The 27,750-nt window shown below is 37.6% G+C and overlaps 1 protein-coding gene across 1 annotated transcript; it reads left to right on the top strand.

The window, feature by feature from the left end:
* The first annotated feature begins 3,268 nt into the window (after nt 1-3,268).
* DYRK4 (dual specificity tyrosine phosphorylation regulated kinase 4) lies at nt 3,269-27,750 on the top strand. The gene is made up of 13 exons (XM_062570338.1): nt 3,269-3,313; nt 6,790-6,939; nt 11,538-11,673; nt 13,023-13,183; nt 13,541-13,677; nt 14,612-14,752; nt 16,077-16,215; nt 18,408-18,489; nt 20,070-20,242; nt 21,403-21,463; nt 22,057-22,186; nt 26,898-27,052; nt 27,515-27,750. The coding sequence occupies exons 1-13, from the start codon at nt 3,269-3,271 to the stop codon at nt 27,748-27,750; spliced, it is 1,746 nt and encodes a 581-aa protein (XP_062426322.1).

The following is a 27,750-nucleotide window of genomic DNA, read 5'->3' on the forward strand; positions in this document are numbered from 1 at the left end:
TTTTTTCTGAAATAGCACTGGGGCATAATTTCTAGCACATTCCTCCTTTCCAAAGAGAAAGTGAGGCAAAATACATACTTTAAATCTTTTATTTAAATTAACAGTAACTATACATGTGAGCCAGATGTGGACTTTTGGGCACATCAGTCATTAATACAGTGAGGTGAATGTATTAAAATTTGGCTTATGTATTGAGAAGTGCCTGGATCCAGTAAAGACTGTAAGCACACACCTTTGAAGTGAATAGAATTACTTGCATGCTTCAGATTAACTATGCGCTGAAATATCTTTCTGAATCAGGGCCTGAGACAGCTAATTAATTCATGTCTGTCACATAAAGGTCATAGCTGATTGCTCAATTTGATAACTGCAATGAAATGTAGACTGCAGTCCGAATCCTAGAGGTTTCCCATGGTGTCCAGGCACTGAAACATGTCTCCCTAAACTATTGATTCCCAGTGATGATGAACAGCAACATCAAAGATGAATCAAGGTGGTGTGCCGGGCTTGTTAGCTTGTCCCCTTTGCCAAATACAGCACTACCAGGAGCAGTTAATATTCTGGAGAGGCAGCAGTAGGGATGGTAGTGCTGCCAGTATAAGAGGCAGCTCAGACCCTTCTCATTTTTTGCACCCCTTCATCCTTATATTCCAGTATCTCTGTACCTCTGGCTGTAGCTGTGCTGCTGAGGCTCACTGCTGCTGCTTTTCTGGAAAGAGGGTTTTGGGGAATGAGCATGGACCACTAAATAAGATCTCTGGAAGAGAGCAGAAGGAGAAGTGGGTAGCAAGGAACCACTGCACTAATCATGCACCAGTGTCTTTGATATGCTTAAGTGCTTATATCTTTTATGAAAATCCTGTTTCTCCTTCAGTGCTATTGTACCTAGATGCCTGCCTACAAGAATGAGAAATGGGATGCATTGCCTGCCTATATAAGCTAACTGCATTGCTTTTATGCTGTTTTACTTACTATATTCCATTAAACAATATTCCTTCAAACAGAAAGAAATTTTAAAGATGGGTGCCATTCAATATGCAAAAGAAAAACAGCACAAAAACCATCCAGTGAGGCACAATTCCCTCAATTATTTTTGGTAAGTGATGAATTAGAATAAGTGTTCAAGGTAACTCCTGTGTTACATGACCAGCTGCAAAGAATGTTTCAGTTGCTTTTGTATATATAGGAAAATTATTCTTAGCAAAGTACGAAAGATATGTATGAAAAGAACAGCTATTTAGTGTTTCTCATATCAGTTACTTCCAGACCTAGCAAAGGGACCAGTACAACCATATGGCTGTGAAATCAGTTACATGATATATATACAATCAAAAAGATTTCTTGATCTAGATAAATCAAGACTCAAACAAAAGTTTTGAAAAATTAGAGATTTGTGGTACCACTTTGTTATCAGTTGTATGGATATAAGTCTAAAATAACTTCATTTCAGTTATAGTGCTTTGAATTTAAATGATATTGGTGACATAACAAAATCTGCTTTATACTTAGTTTAAGGGAACACTCCCAAAGAAAATCTGGACATTTTCTTTCCAATCCCAACCTTTATAGAACCATAGAACACTGGAAAATGTACTAAAACACTCTTTTAGTCAAAACTAAGATTTAAAAATTCTCTTTTGTCCCATTTGAGACCCAGATATTTCTGTACTGGAGGCCTGATTCAGGTACGCTGTTGTCAAGAGGGTTCTTTCATTGATTTCATTAGGTTTGGATCAGGCTTTAAGAATATAAAAATAAATAAAAAAAAAAAAAAAAGCAAAAGCAAATCATGAGTTGGCCTTAATTGTCTCAGCAGCCTAAGCTACTGTCCTTCTGTGATGCAAAAGGATAAATAAGGATGAATAGATTGCATTTTCGTTTGCATAAGCTAATAAATTGTTAGAATATTGTTATTGGAGTACCAGTGGAATAAGTGCTTGTACCATCACAAATCAGTAACAACAGCACACCTTAAAATCCCTTTATATTCTGCTTGGCATAACTATGATTTGAACAGCATTGTAGATTCTTTGGAATCCACTGCAAAGCCACCTAGACCTCCACTTGGTCTATCAGCATTTAGGAATGGGAGAATTCACTGCACTTTCAAAATGTCAGAATTAGATGGAACTAGCAGTTTGAGAGATACTGATCACATGTGTCTGCTTTGCCATGAAACATCTGCTGTCACTAGCACTGATCCAAATCATCAGAATTTGACAATTCATTCACCAGAACACTTGATTTGAACTAAGACTTTCACCAGCCACTTTGTTGTTTGTTTAATCTTCATTGAACTCCAAATTGGGTGTCTTGGTACCAAATCCTCTTTAATTCTTAACTCTTGCTCTTCCTGCCTATCAGTATTGCATCAGTACTCTTCTCTATGTCTTGCCTGGTTAGATGGAGTAAGACACACCCCTTTGTTAGTAAAAGACCAGCATCTCTTTCAGTTATAATGTAATGCATATAATAATTCTAATGGCATTGCAATGCAGGAGGAACAGAGTAAAAGATATAAAGAGTAAAATTAATCAAATCTAATTTTAGGGATATTAAAATTGTGATATCTAATCAACATCACTTGCACAGGTTCTTCTCAAATTAATTAAAAAAGAGAGACATTTCCATGGGAGAATTTGCTTATCTTGAACACTTAATGCTAAAATGGAACACAGCCTCTTCTGACTCCAAAATATCTGTTCCTTTTCAGGGCAAGTTCCTTAACTTTTCTTTGCCCCATATTCCCCATTTACAAACTGGGAAACTAATACTACTCTACTTCACAGAGATTTTGGTAAACATATTTTGTTAACAATGAATTACAGAAGCAAGCAGCATACATACCTTACAAAACAGATTTCTTAAGTTTGAAATTTATAGCTGACACTTTTTAGTTATTTTTTGACTGTAATGTATCATGGCTGAAACTTAGTAATATTGGCAGGTTTCTCTCACTTTGAGAGTATTGTTGAGGAATGTAAGAGAAAACTTTACACAGTTTTTTGTGTTATCAGAAATCAGTTGGTCCTCCTCAGGTATGAGAAAAGAATCATCCTAAAGATTGGTTTTATTCTTGCATGACTTAGTACATGAAAAAAAATAATGTGCTTACAAGAATGGCATAAAGTAAAATGTGGAGAATGGAAAACGCTAGGAGAAAGAGAAATCAAAGAAAATGAAGTAGAAGACATTCTTCTTTATGTGGGACAGTGGAATGCATGTTTAGGTCCATTCCTCTTTCCCTCCTATGTAAGCCCTTTTGGGAATGTTAAGAGATTCTCAACAAGTTAAGAGTCAAAACCTGAGATGGGTAAGTGGGGCCTAGAGGGTTCTGGATCCATATAAATGAGTATTATAAATCTCTCTAATGAAAAAAATGGCTGCATTGCAAACAAACCAGAAGGAATGCAACATACATCTTTCTGTTACATACTCCACCTCAAATATCCAGAATATTGGATATATAAGCAGAATACTGACTCATGAAAGAATGATATTAGCAAGTGTGGGCAGTGATTGTGATCCATCTCCTCTATGTAGTACACATGCATGATATCAACAGGAGACTGCACTGCTAACATCCAGTATCACAAATGTATATTTTTAAAAGTGAGAATACCTACACCACACTACATTGTTTAGCATTAACTAAATCTCTTCTTGTGAACCTAACTCAGAAATGCTTGATGTACCTGCAGGAGGTGAGAGTTTGTGTGTACCTAGTTGTACGTGCACATGCAGGCACGTTTGTCTGCAAATGTTTGCATGGGTGTGATTTATCTTAGACACACTTGATGCTTGTTTGTACTATTTACTCCGTGCTTCACCACAAGGAATCTCCATGCATTCCCAGTGCTGAGCGTGCCCTGCCAGCATGAGAATATCTGCTATTATTTGGCTAGAGAATGAGAAGCTGTGTTTCTTTTGTATGCAAAAGGTAATACTGGTGAGGATTTGTTGACTAGATAGTTGCTAAATGTAGAAGAATGGAAAATAGGAGTGGTGAAAATGCGAGTGATACGCTTTTTGGGATGGTGCACTTCTGCAGCAGTGTTAGGCAAGGGCACTGCTTACATCTTCATGAGTGCAAAGGAATAGCACTGGTCATAATGTGAAAAATTCAGTCCAGGAGAATTAGTAAAGGTGGCAACATCTAGACTAGGTTCTATGTATTTCTTATTTGAAAACTCCTGTTTCTGAGTGAAAATAGAACCATTCTGGGTTGTTGACCAATTTAGAGCCAGCAGGGAACATGCCATTCCCTAGCTGTATGAAGGAGGAAAGCATTTTCTGTCCTAGATCTATGCACAAGATGGTGTGGAGGTAGAGATACCTCAATAGTACTCTCCCACACATATACAACACCCAAAAGAGATAAGGAAAAGACAGGATGGCAGCTAAGCACTCTCTCTTTGTACCTGAAGGAGAGCCCCATTCAAGGGCAGAGAGAATAAAACATCCATTTAAAAGAGAAGACAATGGAGTCTGTATGTTATATGGTTGCATATTTTATAATTTCTGTAATCTTAATATGTTACTGATTTCTGTCATCAGTGAAGTACTGAAAAAAATAAGCTGACATTTTAGGCATTATTAGGATGTGTTGCAATTTCTGATTTTGCAGAAGGCTGAATGCTCAGTACCTAAAACTGCTTATCATTGCAGATTAGGCAGTGAATGGGGACATTGTTCTATTTCTTGTTGATAACTGGAATTAGCAAGGTAATGGCCAGTAAAACATGATTTGAAGGGCTAGAATAACAGGATATTGTAGTTTGGGGTTGAAACTCAATACTGCAGCTGTAGGATACGCCAAGTGTTATATTAATAGGATGGCCAAGAATGAAACAGGGTAGAATAATAACAGTTGCTGCAATTTTTCTTTAGGGTACACCTGCAAGGATTAAACCAGTCACAATAGGTCAGCTGTAGTTGACCTGCTAGATGTACAGGATTTTGCTAGTGCAGGTACTGATGGGTCATCTAGATCATCATCATCAAAAAAGTCACTGCTGGGACTAAATGCTTAAGCCAGCTACTCCCCATTCAGCCAGTGGTAGGACTGTTAAAAGCATGGATCAATTTCTGCACTGGCAAAATATGATGCAATCCACCTATTTAGCAGGAATGTTATAAAGATTGATCAGTTATTTAATTCATTTAAATGAATTACACAAAGGATTCTGAAGAATTATAAACACTTAATAAGTACAGTCTGTACAGGTATGTGAGGTCCAGTGTATCTTATTTGGTTTCCAGTGACTATTTTACTGTAAAAATCTGGGTTTATATTGACTTATGTGTAGAAAAGCACAAAGCTGTTAAGATACTCTTTTCTTAAATTCTTTTCTTCTATTAAAAATGCTTTGCAATGTTTAAAAAAAGGTTTTTAGAAAACTTTTTCAGCAAGTCCAGAAATTGAAAAATAAAATTTGTTGGTAGTAAAGTGTAGATGAAAGTGGGAAAAAGTATAACATGCCTTAAACTCAATATTCTTATTAAAAGTTCCTGGTTGTTATATCTAGTAGGATTATGACTGTGGATTCTAGGCTCATCTTCTTAAGAAATTTTGTGATTTTCCCTTGAATTTCAGGATATATAGTTTATATGTGAAGTGATTGCCAAAATATTCTGGCATTGGATTTTCCACAGATTGTATATGCAAATTCGTGCTGATAAATAGTGGCCACAAGGACATTTGGCATACTAGTTGAAGTATATCATGTTTTAAGACATTCATGTATAGAATGCAGGAATCCACTCATTCTGTTTTGAGGGCATTTGTTGTGATTGCTGTGGAGCTGTTTTGGATTTACAGCACATAATCATTTCTCCCCTGCAAGCCAATCTCTAGTTTCACAGATGAGAATTACTGACTTTGTGTCATACAGATTATAGGTTTTCCTACCATTCCTCTTCCTTATATTCTCCTCTGCTCCACAGATACCCATGAGCTTTCCTCTCAAACTGCAACCAATTTGTGTAACCAAGTTAAACCCAAAGCTGTTCCCAGCTTGTTCTGAATCTGAAGTCTTCTCTTTAGGCCTCTTTCCCCTCCCCCCCCCCCAATTTTTTAATGGATCAAATGAAGAGAAAATACCTGTGATAAACTGTAAAAGCACTGTTGCCCAAGGACCTGTTTCTAACTGACCTGCCCAACTTTAGTGATGTAATCATGGTTGATGGTGAAACAGTTGAATCTCCATGTTAAAGATTTAATTTGTGTGAGCACGTAGATTTGTACATAGAGAAAGAATTAGGTTGTGAGGCACCTCTAGAGGTCTCTAGTCCAACGCTATCTCCAAGGACAGAGAACCTGCAGCCTCTCTGAGCACCTTTTTCATAGTTACAGGGCAGAATGTCTAAGAATGTCATTGTACACATATCTTCAGCTTGATCTGCATCTTTAAGGCAAATCCAGTGTGCCTTGGATATATCAAAGTTGCCAGAGATAAGTTTTTACAAAAGCATCCTAGACCCAGGGCATGCTCCTATAAATATGCAGTGGATTAGTGCAGATACAACAGTCTAACCTGAGCTGTTCCTTTCTTCATGTCAGACAGTGAGCATGAAAGAAAATGGCATTGATGCCCTTTCTAGTGTAGCTTGGCTATGTCATGGAAGATGTTTTATGGTACTAGTCAGTACAAAACACAGCAGTCATACTCCTTTACTATGCAATCATATTTTCATTTTACTGAAGTCCACCACAAAGGCTTTTAAAAGTCATTATAAGAAACTGCTTGTCAGTTTACTATGCTGTATCTACTTCTGCTTTCTTTTTAGAAAGTCAGTTGCAGTGTTTTTTCCCTCTCACCTTTGGAAGGCCAAGTAAAGCATGGTTTGTTGGCAGACACTACAAAGCTTCCTTATCTTGAAAAGAGCCTGCCTCAGATAACAAAAAAGAGCCTGCAGAATGTCCTCCCCTCTCTTCAGGTGAGTTATGAAGCTCTTAGGCATCTTGTGTTTCACTGGTTAATCAGATTCTCTCTAGCAATGTTAAGGGAGCATCAGTGGCAAAGTGTCTGTGTGTCTATGTAGGGGAAGAGAGAAATAATTTAGTGTTAGCACTTGCATCAGTTTATGTTTTCAGTCTTAGTTTTTTTAAAAAGGAAGAATTATAAATAATCAGATAAATTGCTTAGTAACTGATTTGTGACACTCTCCAGAGATTGTATTGTGTACTCAACCTAGCGGGAATGTTTTGAAATCGTCTTCACTTTTGGAATTTATTAAACCAGCTTTCCTTCTTCTTTTCTAATTTTTCACAAGGTGTGTATCCACCCCTTGCCTGTATTATTCTTATTCTTTTGCATCTTCTTTCCTCAGTGAATGAGGGAAATACCTTACTTACCATCAACATCTCAAATCATTCTTTTTTTTCAACTTTTCTCTGCTTCAGGGGAGTCTTTTTGTGTGAGAAACTTTATAGGTTCTATGGGCTCACATTTTTCTGGATCTCTTGGTCTGGAAGACTCCACACAATACATTTTGTCTGTGAACCCAGGAGTAATTTAGACTTTGAAAATGGCAACTTGCCACAGATGCATTACTACAAATTGTTTAATTTAATTAGTGATATGTGTATGAGTTGGGTGAAGTTACAAGATGCAGACTGGCACGAAGGGTGAGGTAGAATGAGTATGCCTCCTAAAATATTTCAGTTGTCTTAATTTTGTGGCCTTCATCACATTCACTCAAGCCCTATATAAGCGAATAATTAAGTTTTTGAATCTGAAAATGAACCATCCATCCCATTTTATTTTCAAAGAGAAAGAGAACAAAGCATTTTAGAGTTGTTTTATTTTTTAAAAGTGTGCTAGAATATATGTATTTTTGTAAGAAGCTGCAAAAATACATACAAGAAGCCTTTTGTTTGGCTTAAAAATCCCAGGCAATATAAAAATTTCAGTCTAGAAAGCATGATTATGTGCTCTCTATTTGGGAAGCTTTTTTGTTTACTCTTCTTTGGAAATAACACATCATGGTTTGAATTGAGGCACTCTGTAGTGGAATGGAGGCAGAGTTCTGAATCTGGGGCTCAGAGGGATAGCTGTAGGATGACTGTGTTAGCATAGACTTGGACCTGAGCTGTTCAAGTGGTGTCTCTCATTCCTGGCTGCCTTGGTTTTGTAGCAGTTAATACTGCATCGTAGTAGCAAGGTTCCATGCAAGTCTGGGATATGATTTTATTTTAAAACAAAACTGGTTTCACTCACACTTTCTCACCCTAAAACTCACAAACAAAAAGATGCATGTACCTAAACGATCTTGCAGTGACATGGAGGATGATGGATGCCCACTGCTTAGTCCACATCAATTCTGGGTTCTTCTTAATTGGCAACCATGAACTAGTTTTTGAATAAAGCTTTTGTACCCTTCTAAAGCTGAGATCTTTTGTGTCTCCACCTTCTCGCATCTCTGCAAGCCCTTAGAATTTTTTCAAAGGATGACAGAGAATTATTTCAGTTGGAAGGGACCTCTGGAAGTCGTCTAGCCTAACCACCTGCACTGAAAGCAGAGCAAACTTAAAGCAGGTTGCTCAGGGCCTTGTCAGGTTCTGAATATCTCCAAGAATGGAGATTGCGCACCCTTCCTGGGCACCTATTTCAATATTAACCACCCTCAGGGTGAAAATGTTTTTCTTAATATATAATCAGTGTTTTCTGTGCTGTGACTTATATCCATGACCCACCCAGCTCTTTTGTCCTGTGACCACGCAGCTTAGAGAAGAACCTGGCTCTGTTTTCTCTGCATCCTCCTGTCAGGTAACTGTAGACAGCAATAAGATCTCCTCTGAATCTTTCTCTTCTCCTAATTGAACAAATGCATTACCCTCAGCTTCTTCTTATACCTCATGTGGTCCAGACCCCTGATCTCTCCCCCGGACTTACTCCAGTTTGACAGTGTCTTTCTTGTCCTAGGGAGCCCAAAACTGGATGCAGTTCTAGCCTTACAAGAGCTGAACACAGGAGGAGAATCTCTTTGCTCTCCCCACTAGTTATTGTCTTGCTAATGTGGCCCAGGATGTACTTGGCCTTCTTGCTGCAAAGGTGTACTGCTGACTCATGTTCGTGAGGATTGCCAAGCCCATTTGCAGGAATTTACATTTGTCTTTGTTCAGATTCTTGAGGTCCTTGTTAGTCTGTTTTCCCAGCCTGTCAAGTTGGATAACAGCCCCACCCTCCAGCATATCAACCTCTCCCCCTCAATGGGTTTATCTGCAGGTTTGTGAGGGTGTACTCTGTCCCACCATTCAGGTCAATAATGAAAATCTTAAACACTATCGTCCTTAGTATTTATCCCTAAGGGATGTCAGTAGTAACCAACTGCCAGTTTGGCTTTCTACTTGTGATTACAGTCCTTGGAACCTGATTGTCCAATAAATCTTTCACTCACATTATCATCCATTTATCCAGTCCATAACTCACCTATTTGACTATAAGCATGCAGCGGGAGATAATGTCATAGTTGTTGCTAAAGTCAAAGTATACAATATCCACTGTTTTCCCTTCATTCATCAAGCCATAGAAGGTATTTAGGTTGTAGGGGCACAAACTGTCTTGGGTAAAACCATGCTACCTGTTCATAGTCACCTGATGGTCCTTCACTTGGTTGGAAATGGTTTTCAGGAGGAAAGTACTCCATGCCTTCCCAAGGATTGAGCTGAGGCTGACCAGCCTGCAGCTCCAGCCTGTAGTAATTACTGGTACATGAGCTTATTTGTCCCCAGGTGCAGGATCCTGCTTTTCCCTTTGTTGAATTTCATAAGCTTCCTCTCTGCCCATTTCTCCAGCCTGTCAAGGTCCCCCTGAATGGTAGCATAGCTTTCTGGTGTATCAACAAGATAAGTCCTCCATCAGTACCAGGGCCTGTGACAGTGAAGTTTCTTCCTGTTCTCTGAGGAAGAATCCATTTATTTCCTCCTCTTGATCAGTTAGTATGTAGGAGATGCCTACCACAACATCACCCATGTTGCTTTGTCTGCTGATCCTTAACCACAAGCTCTCAATTTCCTCTCAGGCCTGTCTTTCCTGAAGAGTTCTGTATCTATACAGTGAAGCATTCCAGCCTCATTGTTACCCAAAACTGGAAATAAAACTCCTTAACACCAATGTAGCATTAAGAAGCAGGCATTCCTTTAATAGGTGCCAGGGGCATAGGGGATCCTTCCAACTAATACACATCCCCCCCCCCCCCGCCGAGACCATGAGTCGTTGAGCTTATAATCTGAAACCCCTCATACATATTCATTACAATTCTTGGATTAATTTGGGCATTCATTACTTTTCTAAGAATTCACTTATATATTTACATGTCATTATGCATGCGCATTGAGTCCATGAGGGGCTGTCTTTTGCGGTCACAGGGGTCTCTAACGGCAGGTAGGTGCCATACCAGGAGTACCAGGATAACCTTTACTTGAATTCTTTGCCAGAAGTCTTGACCAGAACTTCCATATAAGTCTCAGCTCTTCCTCTTGTTTGTCAAGCTTATTGGTCAAACTGGTCTGTTCTGCTCTGAGAGTGAAGACCTCCTGTTGTTATCTTAAAGGTTACATTCTGGTTGAGAAGCTTCAAGGCCTAGTTGTTTTCCACAATTCCTTCAAGGCCTAGTTATCTACAACATTGTGAATCACCACTGTGCCTTTCTAATCACAGTGAGGTTATGGCTGTGCAACTGTACACAGACTTCTTATTTGTCCTATTTATTTGCCATGCTATCTGCATTTATGTGCTGGTGAACTTCCATTTGTACTGCTTTCACAGAGAAGGTACAAAAGCCTCCCCCATCAGGCAGTCCCCATATGCTTTCTCACTGTCTCTTGTGCCTTTGATTCTCTTTGATTATCTTTGGTTATGATAAATCTTCCCTGACACAATTAGTTAAGTCTTCTTCACTCAGTCATCAAGCCTGTTTGCCCTACTTCATCAAATGTCAATATTTGACTACTTCAGCAGTCCTTTTTCTTCAAAGATAAGAATGTGTGCAAGTCCAGGCTGGCATCTCTACCTTACTGAGGGCTGCACAAGCACTCTTAAGGATTCCAGCACAACTCTCCAGTAGTTTTGGAGAACAGACCGAACTTACAGATGGAAAATGTCTATTAGATTATCTTTTCTGTGCTCTATGCTAGGAAGATTGTACTCAGATCTTTTGCTTGCATTAGTTATTGTAGCTTAAACTATAGCAGTTTTTAGCATTTGCACAGTGTGAGTGTTTGTGTACTGAACGGACCTGGAATATTATCTGCAATCTCTTATTTAGAGATGTATGTTTCCATGGTCAAATAAGGGCGTTTTTATGAAAATGTTTCCAGGGCTACCGGTAGAATTTACTCTCTGAGTAGTAGGGCATTTTAGCCCCCAAGCATGATTATCCTCTCTCAGCACAAAATTGACGTGACCATTCAAGAAATCCAACTCCTGCAGCTCTGCCTTCTGGAATGTAGTGAATTTTTTATAGATAGAGATGAGCTGAAAATTAATGACTTATTTGAAAACAAAATAACCTTTTTTTCTTTTGCTTGGCAGGAAAACGAAACTCAAGGTCATTTTTTGCAATTTAACCTTCTGAACAGTCTTCCTGAAGGTGATACCAGAGCCCACACCAAACCATCAGAACTGGAAAGCATAAGCACCAGTGTCAGGCTGCCTATGACAGCATCAGGTAGACTACACAGAGCTCACAAAAAAAGCTGGAGTGACAGGCTGCACTCACAAACAGTGACTGTACATAGTCAGCATACTCACTGAGTATCTCTACTGAGTATCTCTATCTCTATAGAGGTGCCATGGTAAATGCTCACTGAAATGTTTAACAATTTGGAAGGTAGAGATAAGGACAGGTTCAATGATTTTTAGAATCCTACTTCAGGACGTATGCAATAGCAGAATAAGCAGACTAACAGCAATATATAAGTGAGAGAAGTATACAAAGTAACGTATTTTTGTCTAAGACTTATGACAGGTCATACAGATAACAGCAGTATTTTATTTTAATGATAAAAAACTTTTCCCCTCTTGCTTGTAGCTTTCTTAGATTTTTGTATATTCGGACTAAATTACATTTTCAGAATCCTCAAAACTGGAAAATTTCTTACAGAGTTCATTTGCTTTTTAGAATGAGTCTAGGATGAGTTTAAGTGAGTCTAGATGTCTCATCTAGTTTAGATAAGTCTAGAATGCATTTAAAATGGGAAAAAATGTGGTGGTCTTTTCCTTTGAAATGATTTAGCAGCATCTCTGCATTAGTGGATGAATATCTGTCAGTGCTTAACAAACACCCACACAGCTGCCTAGAAAACACCTTTTTAATGCTACAGTTTTCATATAATAATATAAATGATGTCATGATGTGACATCAGAATGAAGGTCTTAGTGTGGCTGGAATTTTTCCATGCAGATAGAATCAGAACTAGAACCACAGCAGAACTGAGTCCTGTTTAAATCCTAACCTCATGCGTAAATTCTGATATAGTACATCTGAACATCATTTGAACTTGAGATTTTGTATCAGAAAAACAAGTAGTTAAAAACTTTGTTGACTAAAATTCACTGCCATTTTATAAATGCAACAATCAAATAAATAAAAATATACATTTTTTTATGTAGGCTATTAAGCTGCTGAAGCAGTCAGACAACAAACGAGATCTTAAAAAATATCTAATGCATAACTTTGCTCAGATTCAAATCATTTTGCCTCAGTTCTCTTAAAAGTCTTTCTGACTGATGACAAGTGCTTTGTTGAACAGAATACTATAATAATAATGACATAATAAGTCAGAATCTGGAAAAAAACATAAATTTATACAATATATCAAAATTGTAAAATCATAGAAATTGAATTTCTATGATTTTCTAAAACCAAAGAAATAGATTGGAAGAGACCTCATCTTGTCAACCTTCTGCTCAAAATAGGACGTTCTTTTGCAAAATGTTCAATTATAAAAAATATTTCCTGTAAGGTTTTTGACATTTTATTGATCTTTATTTTTATATTTTTGTTTTCTGATTTAGAAGCCTTGAAATATTTTAGAAACCATTTAACAGTCTATGAGCAAAAAGAAATTTTCAACTATACAGACCTATGGTTTCTTGGACTGGAAGCTAAAAAGATTGAAGGTTTACCTGAAACACAAAATAATTGTTATGATGATGAACATGGTTCCTACTTAAAGGTAAATAGAAAAATTATGGTATTCATTTTCAAATCTAAAGTTTTTAGTGACTGTCTGCCAGCTCCTAAGTGATCTGTGTGAGATGTTGTTTCTACAAGATAAATATTCACATAGAGAGAACATAACTACCTTAAGCCTCAGAAAAGAATCCTAAAGAGATACTCACTTTGCCTATCAGTTGGGATTGATGCAAGGTATCAGCATGCACTTGTTATTTTCTCTGTCACGCGTGTTTAATCAAGACTTCACTTGCTACAAGTTCAGCATCTTTCATAGACAGTCAACTCGCACACACTTGAACTACTTCAGAGCCTCATCTTTGTCTTGCTGCCTATATCATTTTGTTTTCTTTTGTAGGTTTTACATGACCATATTGCATACCGATATGAAGTGCTTGAGGTCATTGGGAAAGGGTCATTTGGACAAGTGGCTAAATGTATGGATCATAAAACCAATGAATTAGTGGCAGTGAAAATTATAAGGAATAAGAAAAGGTGTGGCGTCTTCTGACTTTAAATCAATTCTTCATAATATATTGGCAGTGACAGTCTGGAATAATGCGAACAAATCAAAAACAAACCACTTGCTAATTATGCTTTCAATAAATATAGTGAAAACAGAGAAAAGAAAGATTACGTCAGTGAATCAGAACTGGCCTTGGCCAGGTGAGGAGGCAGTCTGTGGAAGCAGGCACAGGTTTTCCAGACCCTTGGGGAGATCTCTGCCTCCGTGACACAGTTAGTACACAGCACAGTTAATCAGCCCCTGTGTGACAGAGCAATATTCAACCCCCTTCCCTCCTCAAGATTGTACAGGGAGGTTCCAGTGGCTTGTGTAACCGTGGAAAATTCTATGCTATCGTCCTAAGTAACCTCGTGTCATCTTCTGACTGTTTTACATGTTTTAGTTGAGTTCAGCTTGAACTGGAGTCATTGGAGTAGATGAGAATGATGATGTTGACTCCAGGAACAACTGTATTTAGAGTCTTAGGAGAAGATAATATAAATAAGATAATAAAGAGAAGATAATATAAATGAGACATTGGAGTCTTATTTCCCCCCCTCAGTGAACACTGAATGTAAAGATGCTCTTCAAAATAGACTATCTTGCTGTGCTAGGTATGAAATATGATTCTGCTGAAGTAAATGGAAACATTCCCATTGATTATGGAAGCACTAGGATTTTATTCTGAATGGTTTGAAACAGTTTTCCATTGCAGTATTTTTTTCAGATAAAATAGCTATTGTTAACAGTGGCCTAAATGCTATATATGCCTGGTCTATTTAGACTAGAAAATAACCATAGTGTTTTGGAGTTACAACAGTTAGCAGTGGCTAATCGTGAATTTGTAATCATTGTCCCACATGTTGCACGCTAGTAACTTAGACTGAATTAATTAAACCCTTCCCATGTCATGAGATATTGCAGATTTCACAGCCAGGCTTTGGTGGAAGTGAAGATTCTTGATACTCTTCTGAAAAAGGATAAAGACAATACTCACAATATCATCCACATGAAGGAGCACTTCTACTTTCGCAATCACTTCTGTATTTCCTTTGAACTGCTGGGGTAAAGTATATTTTTCTTTATATATATCTTAAGAAAGATCATAGATCTTGTGCTTTAGAAGCTTTAATTATAATGCCTTCCTTGGAAGAATTTTACATCTCTTAATGTCACAAGAAAGGAATACTGTCTAAATATGGACTCTGCAACTGAGTAAAGACTCAATTTGATCACCAAAGGTGAATTGACAAATGACCCCATCAAACTTCACACAAACAACAACATGATCCATCCCTTATTTTCTCTGCTGTGTATTGAAGTCTTCTTCTGTGAAAAAGCTAATGGAGACATAGTAAAACAATAAATTTGGGGTTGGTAATCTTCAGAGTGTATGATGGTGGCCTGTTTTATTTTGTTTAATAGAAAAAAATGTTGATAAAATAAGTTTTTCTTAGTAGGCAGTCTGACACCTATAAATGAGGTACAACACTGAAATTTTTTGCAAAGGAAAGCAAACCTTCCGAAATTCCCCTCAGAATCTGGGACTGAAACAAGCTCATGCTCTTACAATTCTGGTAGACATGATAAAGTAGAAGAAAATGCAGGACATCAGGAGTGTGAACAGCCAATGAACGTCACCTTTTACCGTAGTGTTGTTTAATTTAAAGATAGCTAGATGTATAGAGAATGTGAGCTTAAAACATTTTATAAAATGATCTTTCCGTATTTTGAGGTATTTTTGTATCAGTAATTAAAAACATAACTTCTGGCTTCCTGTGAATGTGGGCTGAAATGGCCTGTTAGTGCCCTCAGGGCCCTAAAAATATTCACATGTAACCAACTGCATTTGGTAGAAGTTAGTCACATCATTTAATTCACTGTTGGAAGAAGATAAAATATGATGGTGACAAGAGGGATATAAGAACCTAACCAAAGGTGAATGTCAGGGTTTTTATCCAGAATGATTTACTTCTGATTAAAGACTTCTTAGACAGAAAGGATTTTTACAAGGGGCCAAAGCAAAGATAAATGAGAGCAAATGGAAACTGAATCAAATATTTCTCTCGGTTCCCAAATGATAGCTGACCTTTATGGTGAAAATCAGCACTGCAGCATGACACAACACTGACTTCAGCAAGGAAACAAGTCCATTGATATTACATCACCATTAGATCTGGAAGCTCAAGGAGATGTTATGCATACTACATGCAGAACAGCATTCTCAAGGAGGAAAACATTTTATTCTGTGCTAATTTTGTTTTATTTGCTTTATTTCTCAAGTAGGAAAACTATCCAGATAATTTCTTAATTCACTGTAAACTACTCATATCTTTAAAAGTTCCCTAATCTTTTTTCTGTTGTCTTCTTCTTCCAACCCCCACCTCAGAATAAATTTGTACGAGTTGATAAAAAAGAACAAATTTCAAGGTTTCAGTTTGTCTTTAATTCGACGCTTCACTCAGTGTGTGCTGAGATGTTTACAAGTGCTCTACCAGGAAAGAATCATTCACTGTGATCTGAAACCTGTAAGTACAGTCATGTACTTATTGATTATTGATTATTATTGATTGAGAAGAACTGTCAGATGAATCCTTAAAGTGCAGCAGGATATTTTTACAGAGGCTATGATATATTTCATACTATATTAGTACGAAAATTGAGTGATTCCTTCCAGTGATTCAGTTCATTCACTGCAACATTCACTATATATGGTATTGGGCTGCCAAAATTTGTGCAAATATGGGTAAAATTTAGCTGATGATTTTTTGCTTAGAGAAAGAAAAAAAGTTTGAAGCATCAAAACAACTCATTTATATATTCATGAAATTAAACATTTCAGTATGAGGGGCTCAATTTACAACAAGACTTAGGTACAATTTGCAAAATAATACAACTGAATATTCACAGGGTAGCCTTTCTCAGGTTATCTTGTTAATTCTATTATATTCCATATTCATAATTATGAAATTAAGTAGCCTGTTAAGTGACAAAGCATGTCTATAATACAGTATTTAGGATGCAATTTGTTAAGAATTCTTAAGTATTCCAATTTTAGTTTCCTTTCAAGCAAACTTTTCTCTAGTTTTTTTCTTTTTTTTCAAAACTGCAAATAACAAAACAAAAAAAAATTAATCATCTCTCCAGTAAAAATGCTAAGGATGAAATTCTGATCTCTCTTTGCATAATATACTTTGACTCATAACTCCAAAGAGTCACATACAGTTTGTACCCATTGTCTTGCCGACATCTTTGTCAGACCAATTTACAATGAGAAGTGAAGCTGGCAAGGTAAGCAAAATATCTTTATCAGGAGCAATTAGCCTAGTAGAAAATCTGTTCCTAGGCAACCACTGACAAGAAATGAGGTTGGCAGCATTTAGGTAGAGTAGGATGTTAGTGAACACTTAATGTGTTAACTGAAAGGGAATTTTGTTCTTATTCTATGATAATTAGTTTCATGACTTGAATTTTTACTATTTGAAACTTCCATTTGTTATTCCATCTGCCTCTTATGATACTCCTCAACATAAGGTAGGATATGGGGCTGCTTTAATCTTCCTGCTAGGTAATCATTTTCTCCAGAACCTGTTTTTGCAGTTAAACAGCTTTGTTACAGCATGAGGGATCGCATATTAGGAAAGAATTCTACCATGAAGATGGAAGAGCTAACTAGCTGCAAATAACCAAACTGAGAGCAATCGGTAGAAGTCAGCCCTTGCCTTGGCTTTCATCATTAACAACTTCTCCTTCCAGTCGGGAAGGACAGTATTTCCTTAGAAGTCTAGTAATAACCGAAAATAAATATTTTATCACTAGCTGGCATTAACCTGGCATCCACTGGCATCAGCTATTCAGTTCTTTAAAACTTTGATGCAAAATCAGTTTACAAGTATGTTATAAAGCCATCCCTTTCCTGAGAAGTGGAAAATACAGTATGATCAGAATGAGATCAAGACCAATTTTTAATGAGGATGAAATTCAGCTCTGCAGAAAGAACTAATAGGCTATGTTTACTCATCAGTGCAGCTATTCCTGAGCTAGCTGTATAGGAATCAGTCCTCAAGCTGGAACTCTAGGTACACAGTGCCGTACGCCATCTGCACTTAGATAATAAGTCCATATGGCCTTGCCATTTCTGTTCATCATTACCTTGGGATCTCTATACCACACTATTGTAAAGTAGAAATATTCTTACAGATAATCTTGGGAAAATTGAAAGTGATGGAGGGAACTACTACTAAGTATAACTCTTTCATGATGCAGGGGTGTTTTGTGGTAGTGAACAGGATGACTCAGATTAAATTAGTCCAGCACACAATCGGATACACACTTTGTCTCTCATTAAGTTAACAGCAATTGGTTTTGGTGAACTCATGCTGTCCACAGAGCAAGCACCCTCACCAGCCAGTGCCTTGATAGCACCACACTATGCAGTGTAGTAGCTTGGACCATATGTCATTCTTACACCAGTGCTCCTGTCTAACTAACCTTCATACTGGGTACCTTTACAAGTTTCTCCTCTCCTTTGGTAATTGTGTGTTATTAGACGCAGTTGCCCACTCATGTTAGCAAATGCATACAGAGGTAAACTGGCCTTTTAAGATTTTATGTGGATAACTGTAATCCCAATGTGTTGTGCATTGCTTTTTTACTAAAGTGTTCACTAACCTGTGGGGCATTAAACCCCTTTTTTCTTTGTGATTTTCTTCCTCTTTAGGAGAACATATTATTATACCACAAAGGCCAAGGTTCAGTTAAAGTTATTGATTTTGGATCAAGCTGCTATGAACACCAAAGAGGTATGCAGAGTCAGGTTTATGTAATTTTCTTAATAAGCTTTCTTAATCTTAAATAATACGGGAAAACTGTTTCTTTGACAGTGTTAATATAGTAGCATATGCTCCTGATCAAAATCTGATGAACTATTCAGCCATTGGTGGTGAAACAAATAACGGTAGGCGATAAGTAAGCACTTCTACTGCTGTTGAAATAGGAACTGTACTTTGAAAGAGTGGTTAGCTGAAATGGGACGATGAAGGTATGCTCAATGGCTTTCCTTTGTGAGGAGTTTACAGGATCAGGATCAGGTCCAGAGACCCTTTCCTTAGGAATGGGCATGGTTAAACTGTAGTTGGCTCTTCTGTATGAATACAAAGAAGTTAGTGAATGGGAATGGAAACTATGCTAAAAGTTTAGAAGGTTTGTTTTTTTTTTTTTTTTCCTATCAAAGATTTAAATAGAAGGTACGAGGTATAGCAAGAAGAAAATTTGTAATAAAAAAAATGTATAAAACTGATCTAGTAATTTATGATACATGTAACTCAAGTATGATATAATCACCAGGAGTGCAAATGGCACTTGTAAAGAACAGGGCAGAATTCTGTACTGCATTTCATTAATTTTGAAAAAACACAGCTAGTCTTAAGTTGCTCATATTTTCCTGCAAACTTTGATGTATAAGCCCAGACAAACTCTTTCATCTATATTCTGGGATTCAGCCTATTAGATTTACACCTTACTTTCGAGGGGGGGGATAATTTTAGGTTTGCCTATGTTTGAGTTGAATCTGAGATGCAACTTGGAATATTTCTAGAGAGTGATTATTGGAAACACAAAATGTCACAGAGAAGAACTCTTGTGGTAAGAATGACAAAAGCAAACAACAATTATGAAGTTGGTCAAATGCACAAGGGTGCAAGCTGCTGCTACAGTAATCTTCATCTGCACAAAGTTTATGAAATCATATATTGTGCAGCATTTACTCTTCAGGGCACTTTCCTTCCAGAAGGATGTTGAATATGTGGGGAGGCAAAGAAGTGCAGAAACATAACGTTGATCAGGAGAGCAGTAGAAATAAGAAAATAACATTAACTGCTTGCTGTAATCATTTGCAGTTGTCTGAATGGCAAGAGGTAAAAGGGTTAGTCCACTCACTGTGAAAGTCCAAATCTTGGAATGAGATCTTTTGATGTCTGTTGAGAGACTATATTAATAAGGGAATCAGAAGACAGTAGAAGATATTCCCTAGGTATGAGTAGAGCTAGTCTTTTATACAATGCAAGGCTGTTATAACAGAGAATTGTTGACTGATTAAAGAGGAAGATTTTCAGGTAAGAAAATTAACATGAGATAAGCTGAATGACAGCATTAGGAGAAGAGTTTCTTGCAGTGAGATCTGTTGAAGAACAATTTCCAAGTAGAATGGTGAAAGGCATACCACTCACTGATGTTAGGATGGGATGGGGAAGATTTCAGAGCCTATGCAAGGCAAATTCTTAATACCTGAACATGTATTTCACTTTTCTGTGAGAACTGGTATCTAAATTCCTGTCCCAGTGATAGTATTTTGCCTCTTGTCCAATATTCTGTTTTGATGTAGTGTACACATATGTTCAGAGCCAATTTTATCGCTCCCCTGAAGTGATTGTTGGTCATCCTTATGCTATGGCTGTTGATATGTGGAGTCTTGGCTGTATAATGGCTGAGCTTTACACAGGCTACCCACTGTTTCCAGGAGAAAATGAAGTTGACCAATTTGCCTGCATCATGGAGGTAACCCTTGGAACTGTTTTTTTGGAATTACATAGTCATTTGATAAAGTACACGTCAGTAATAAGAAGAAACCTGAAGAGATTATGAAATACATTTGGCGATGGGCTAGCCTTTTATAAGCAGCTTTATTACAGCCACAGAGGTCATAAGAAATATGAACTTTAATGCAAAACTGTTATTTCCATTTATGTGGCAAACTTTGCTTTGCATAGTCACTTATGAACAGTCTTTTGCACAGTCTTGCTTATGAAAAACATATATTTTAATCTGGTTAGATACTCTACAGAGAAGTTAGGACAAAAGAAAAATACCTGAAGGGAAGAAAAAGTGATCTAAATTATAACAGGTTTCTCTTCTCTTACAAATCAAAGAAATGTTGCTTGAATGGGATCTCTGGAGGTCTCTAGTCCAAACTCCTGCTCAGAGTGAAACTTTTGCTAACACTTGATCAGTCAACTATGACTTTGTCTAGCCAAATCTTCAAAACCTCAAAGTCTGGAGTTTCTGCCAGCTCTCTAAGTGACCTGTTCCCATGCTGTTCTACTTTCTTGGTGAAAAAGTTTTCTTAATAGTCAACCTAAACTTCTCAAACTATGGTTTGTGGCTATTGACTCGTCTTATACTGCCTGCCCCTACCAGGGATTTTGGCTCAATCATCTTTGTAACTGTTCTTCAAATTGTTTTAGGAATGTGCTTTGACATATCTTGCCTCAGATTAGCTGCTCAGTAGAAATGTTAGAACAGGTGCAAAGCCGATCCACAGAAGGAAGTTATTTAGTTACTCCATCGTAATCACTAAATTGTAATCCGATATTGAACTCACTTCAGAGTTCTAATCCTGCCAGTGTCATGTTAGTTTTTGCAAGCTTTTTTCAGAGACAGCATCTCTCCCTGCTGCCTTCTACAATGCTTGGCATAATAGAGATGTTGATTCTTAGAATATCTGTGGTAGTAAAGATCACATTGTCATCCCTTGTGTGGCATTATAAAAAGACAAAATAAAAAATGATTTGTAGGCATTTCACAGTAAATTGACACATTCAGCTTCTTTCAAATGGAAGATGGTGAAATACCACATCTGTCCTGATGGCTGATAGAAATGAAATGAGGAGTAACTCCATGTATTATTTATTTATTTATTTATTTATTTTATGTTGAAGGTATTGGGTCTTCCACCAGCTGATTTTATCCAGGCTGCATCAAGAAGGCGTACATTCTTTGGTAACTGCCTGTGATTATTTTTTCCTTGCTGGATTTCTCTCCATTAGTTAGTCACTGGCATTAGTAGAGCATAGAGTTAGGAGAACCTTAGCTGCTTCTTAGGTGTCAAAACCTTAGGAAGAGGTATTCATGAGAACCTATTAGGATAACATTAGGCCTACAAATGAACCTGGTGATGTGCTCTTCCTGTTCTATGGGCCTGTCATTGCCAGTTTGATAGGGAAGGGGCTGAGAAATCCATTCTATTGTTAGTTCATAAAAAAATGTTATAGCCAGAGACAATGCAGTGGTTTTGGGGAAATTAACTTAGATTACATTCACTCTCCTGGATATTATTTGATTTTGGAAAATATACAAAATGAGCCAAAAACACAGAGTAGTATGCACCCTCTAGGACATTACCAGCACTGTTTGCCACACTGCTGGCAGATTGTCTTCCCAACAAGTCAATACCTAAGCTAGTGGGATGGATATGATTGTGCTGGTTCTGCTACTCTTTTAAAGTTTTAGTCAGGATTCATAAGCTACTCTCTTAAAGTTTTGGTCAGGATTCTTAATGTAATTTTTTTCTGAGCATGTCTTTATCTTTTAAGATTCCAAAGGTTTGCCCAGATCTATAACTAACAGCAAGGGGAAAAAGAGATTCCCAAACTCCAAGGATCTAAGTACAGTGTTGAAAACTCATGATGCTGCTTTCCTGGACTTTCTAAAAGAATGCCTAATGTGAGTTCATAACTTTGGCTTATCTACAGGAGACTGATTTGACTTTACTTTCTTTCTCCTGTGCCTTCAAAATCTTTGTATCTTTTTTTTCCCCCCTTCTCAGTAGTAATTGGATAAGTACTCTTCTTCCCAGCTTGCTTCAAGAAAATATTGATGAACAAAAGACTGTAAAGTACTAGATCATGGTACAAAGGAAATCTGAGACATATCTATAAAAGTTGATCTCCTGAAATTAGTAGCTAAACTCTCAAAGTAACCTTATATATGCATTGAGACCCTCATATTTAATCCCTTCTATCTTATCTAAAGTAAGGTTTTGTTCAGATAACATAGATAACGGTAGTGCATTGTCCCCAAGAGGTGTGTATCTGGAGATCCAAGTTTGATTTTTTTACTTAAATCTAATTCCCACTTCAATAGGAAAAAGGTCTTCCTATTTCCTCTGGTGGGAGTTATGCTCAGAGCTGATTTGAACTGTCAGGCCTTGAGAACTGCAATCAGATGATACAGCATGGTATATGTATGAGAACAGTCTGCTTCTTTGTATATCTGTTCACAAAGTTCTTGCTCTCAGTGTGCATGTTCTTTTGCTTTTGGGTGATTTTAAAATTTTTAAGTATATGTAATATACTTCCCCTTGCTGCAGAGCATAAAAGAGCAGTCAGCCATGTCTCCTTTCCAGAACCACTGGTAGTACTTGCTTTTTCTTTGTGACTGTGGTAGTTAGCATGGAGGATTACCTAGCACAATTATTGGAGTGTTAACTTCTAACTTGCACGCTGAATTAAGCCTTTTTTCTTCTTATTGTCTTTATACTAATTTTTCATTGACAGTAGTCAGCTGTTAGCCTGGAACATGTTTCAGTGTTGTTCATGTAACTACGCATTTTATGTATTTTACAACTTAACATTTCTTTGTTTAACTTTTGTTGAAGAGAATGTTGTTGACTTTTTTTTTGTTCATGTTTCATATATCTACTAATGTGTTAAATCAAGTGACCTAGTTATGCTCACTTTATAGGCTCACAGAAAAAGGAGGGTCTCATTAGCATGCTGATTACAATCCTTAGTTCCTTAGTGAAATCTTTTTTGGTTCTTATACTTGTGGAGGAAAGGAGAGGTAGATTATGAAAAATAACTCCAAGTTCTCTTTATCTCAGACATGCCCCTCTTGCTGCACCCTTTGGACCTTCTTGAATGTCTTCTAAATGATAAGCATCTCAAAATGTAATTTTTACAAGAGTGCTCCTCCCTGTGGTCACAAAGAAGAAATGCTGCACAACTCTGAATTTAATCCTCAAGGAACTGCAATACTCAATCTCTAGGGGCAGACCCAGCCCTCACAAGGGGAAACAGGGAAGTTTACCACAAGACTGAAATGAGATGTCCCGCTTTGACTGGAGCTCATGGAAAGGATTCTAGACTGCTTGCCTTCTCCTTCCCCCCTCTAGTAAATAAGTTCTTGAATTTTTCCTACTGAAAAATTGCCAGTTCTCTTGTCTTCACCTACATGGAAAGTACTGGACTGCTCTAGACATTTAGCTAGCCATATTCTAACTATTACTGTGAAAACTGTCCCAGACTGCTGGAAAGCAGGGATGTATGTGCCTGAAAGCAGATGTAGTCAGTAGTCAGATATGTCTACACTGCTTTTATAAAAACGAATATACCTCTAAGGGCCCAGAGAATATTCCCCACCCCTTCTTCCCTGGTCATTCATTGCCTGGATTCAGATCCAACTCTAATAGTGCAGCTATGCAACCTTTAATCAGTAAGCTGTGTGAGAAAGAGCTGTGGGAAGCAGGGCCTGGTTCCTCCTTCACTTAACAGTTGCTTTTAAACTGAGACTCTTACCCCAGTCTTTGGCTGAGCTACATTGCATCTATGCGTGTGTTTGGCCATATATCTCACTGGTCATGTCACTAACCTGCTGACTTGATATTCCGGCTTGATCTTGAACCTGCCTTATCAGTATGGACTTGCATGGTGATCTCAATTGTTGTCTGACCATGGTCACTATCACTAGACCTACTCTGCTCTCCTTGCTCAGGTATTGTGGGGCTTCACCCTTGTTCATGAGATAGCTGTCCTGCCTTCCTTGCCATGAGACATGGCTCCTGGCTTGCCTTCTCTTTTTGGAGCTGAGTATGAAATACAATACAAGCAGAGCAGGGTATATATCCTCTATGCACTTTTGTTTCCTCACCATTAAACTAACAAGAGTAAATACTTACTTCATTGATTGAATAATGGAGACAATAAATCTGCAGGTTCTCTGGAAATGCTACCAACTACATATTATGGCAGACTTGAATTAAATATTCACTGCTAAGCAACCAACCATATCGTCTTAGGCAGTTATGGAAATAAGACTTTTATTTCCACATTAACTCTTATTCTCTTCAAAGCTTTACCTCTTGCTCTTTCCTATCCTTTCTTTTCTCTTCTCACTGTCTTCCTTTTCCTGTCACCAAAAACAACCTCAGTGACAAATCATCTGCTTTCAGAACCATTGTATATTTCAAGAGTTATATAGTATATTTTTCTATTCTCTTGATTGGAAAAGATTCTCATAAATCAGTGGAACTCAGAATCTAAGAAGAGTGTAATATATCTCAGAGCCTGTTCATTTCTGGGATAAAATGTTGATTATATTTAAATCGACAGTAATTTTGCCACTGGATGCTTATTATGGCAAGTGCTCTATAGACATTTTCTTAAAGGATTGATTTCCATGCTTTTTGTATACTGGTAAATGCAAATAACATGATATTGGTAGAAGCCTACACAGAAAGCAAAAATTAGACAGAGCCTCTGTACCAGGAACTCTTTACATAGTATCATAGAATAACTCAGTTTGGAAGGGACCTCTGGAAGTCATCTAGCCTAACCACACACACTGAAAGCAGAGCAAACTTAGAGCAGGTTGCTCAGGGCCTTGTCAGGTTCTGAATATCTCCAAGAATGGAGATTGCGCACCCTTCCTGGGCACCTATTTCAATATTAACCACCCTCAGGGTGAAAATGTTTTTCTTAATATATAATCAGCGTTTTCTGTGCTGTGACTTATATCCATGACCCACCTAGCTCTTTTGTCCTGTGACCACGCAGCTTAGAGAAGAACCTGGCTCTGTTTTCTCTGCATCCTCCTGTCAGGTAACTGTAGACAGCAATAAGATCTCCTCTGCAGAACTGTTTTCTTTTAGTTGTCCCGCAGCTTGTCCTGCTGCATGGAGTTGTTCTTTCCAGGTACAGGACTTTGCATTTGTCTTTGTTGAACTTCATGAGGTAACTGTTATCTTACTTCTCCAGCCCATTGCTCCTAATGTGAGGGACCCCCTTGGATAGCAGCTCTACTCTCCAATGTAATGCCTGCTTTCCCTAAATTTGATATAGTCCTCAAACTGGCTGATATTTTCCATCTTATCATATCAGCCCCTGAGGAATGCAATTACAATCAGCCACCACTTGCCACTTGGACTCCATATAACACAACCCTTTAGACTGAATTGTCTTTCTTTCCACTTGTAAAGTGTCTCTCACGCTGTGGGCACCACACAAAAAAATGAAAAGGTAACATTGAATATAAGGACTGTCTTAATTTTTTTTTCTTTCTGAAAAAAAATACGCATTCACATGGAAATTAAAAAATGTTGTGCTTGAGGTCTCAGCATGCCACCAGCGTATCATCTGTCATCACAAAGTAAATGTGACTTGTTTATAAACGAAGTGGTGCGGGAAAAGCAGAACTTTATCTGACAGCTCAAAACTGACCATGTGTCTTTGCAGGGAGCTTAGGGTGCTATGTATTTTGCTGCATGGAACTTTATGCATCTTGCTGGTATGAGGTGTTATTTTCTGAATATGTGTCTTTTATCTTGGGAGAGGGTTACTAGTGGGTTTTACTCATGCAGCAACCTAAAAGACTGAGAGTGCAGAAGTAGATTTTTGTCTAGCTGCCTTAAAAGAGTAACCTATTACATAGGTGGAGTAAGGCTTCAGATGGGGAGCTTGTCTCCTAACTTGTACTGTATTATGGTAGCAGAAGCTAGTCCCATATCTTTTCCAGTGTTACCTATGGCTTATGTAAGGATAATATTTTGTACCTTGTTTAGCACTGACTGTGAGATTCTTACTAACACTTGAGTATTACTTTCCTAAATAAACCCAAGCAAGCTTCTGTTTACATGAAAAAAAAATCCCTCTTTTTTCACAGAAGGTTACTTTTAATATTCCTGTTTATTTGAAAAAATTGTATGAAACAGTAATTCACTGTGGTTTGCTGGCTGAATCAGAACATTTAAAAAATAGTCTCAATGAGGCAAAAAAGCTCTGGTAAATAGAAGTCATTTCAGGATAGAATTTGTAAATAAATATCACTTTCCCCTTCCATAATAACATCTCACAATGAATTTTATAACCCCAAGTCTCTGCGTTAATCTCAGGTGCAGCTATTAGGGAAGATTTTTCTTCCAATGAATTAACACTGTCTCATTTGTATTCCCTTTCTAGGAGCTAGTATCGACAGAATTTGAAAACCTTGAAGCAAATAAAGGGATGCTAATACACTGTGAACTCATGTGTTTTCCTTTAAAAATGTCCTCTTGATGTGATTTTCAGGACACAGTAGGGCATGTTTTGGATGTCAGTTTTTAAACTGTCTTTCAGTTGCAGCAACTATTGAATAACTATCTATCTACTTCGGATTTAAGGTGGGAACCTGCCCTGCGTATGACTCCAGACGAGGCAATGAAGCATGCATGGATCCAGGAACCAAAAGCATTCAGAGCAAGACAGAGAACACAGATTTCAAGGAAGATGAGCGATGGCTCTTCCTTTACACCAGAAAAGAGAAAAGAGAATATTCGTAAGCATGTGCCAACTGGAGAATTTAGTGCATTTATATCAGTGTTTGGTGTTTCTTTATGTTTATCAGTATTTGTCTGAAGTGAGGTGAGATGATGATAAGCAGTATGCAGATAATTGATTCTGGTGGACAGAGCCACTATTTCTCACTTTTGTAGAAACAGATCTACTTAATAGTTATACCATGTAATGGCTGCCAACAAGAGGACTGACAGCACTAAAGGTTCACACAGAAAGAGCTTTTTTGTGTTTATTGCAAAATAATCAGATATGGCATCTGATACCAGATCACACTGCACTTTGCTTTTAGACCAAAGTCTGCACTGACAGATATGAAATCCCAGAGAAAATAATGAACTAATCTTTTGTGAGTTGATAGTGATGATTTGTTTACCTGTTGCAGACAGTTTGCAGTCTCACACTATCTTTCTTTTTTTCTCTCTCTCTTTTTTTTTTTTAATAGAAAATATCTGTCAAATCAGCATTGACAAAGTGAAAAGTGAACTGGCTGAAAGACTGACTCCCATTGTGCCCTCCACAGGCTCAATAGAAAATAAACTGCAGAACACAAGCAAACCTGTTATTCCAGAGAAGCAACTGAAGACTCAAATGGAAAAGTCTGTCAAAAAAACCCAAGCAGAACATACTGGTGACACAGCTCTTCAAAAGAATTCTTTTTTTTTCCCATCAATTAAGTAA

This window comes from Rhea pennata, chromosome 1, assembly GCF_028389875.1.
Source record: "Rhea pennata isolate bPtePen1 chromosome 1, bPtePen1.pri, whole genome shotgun sequence".
NCBI lineage: Eukaryota > Metazoa > Chordata > Aves > Rheiformes > Rheidae > Rhea > Rhea pennata.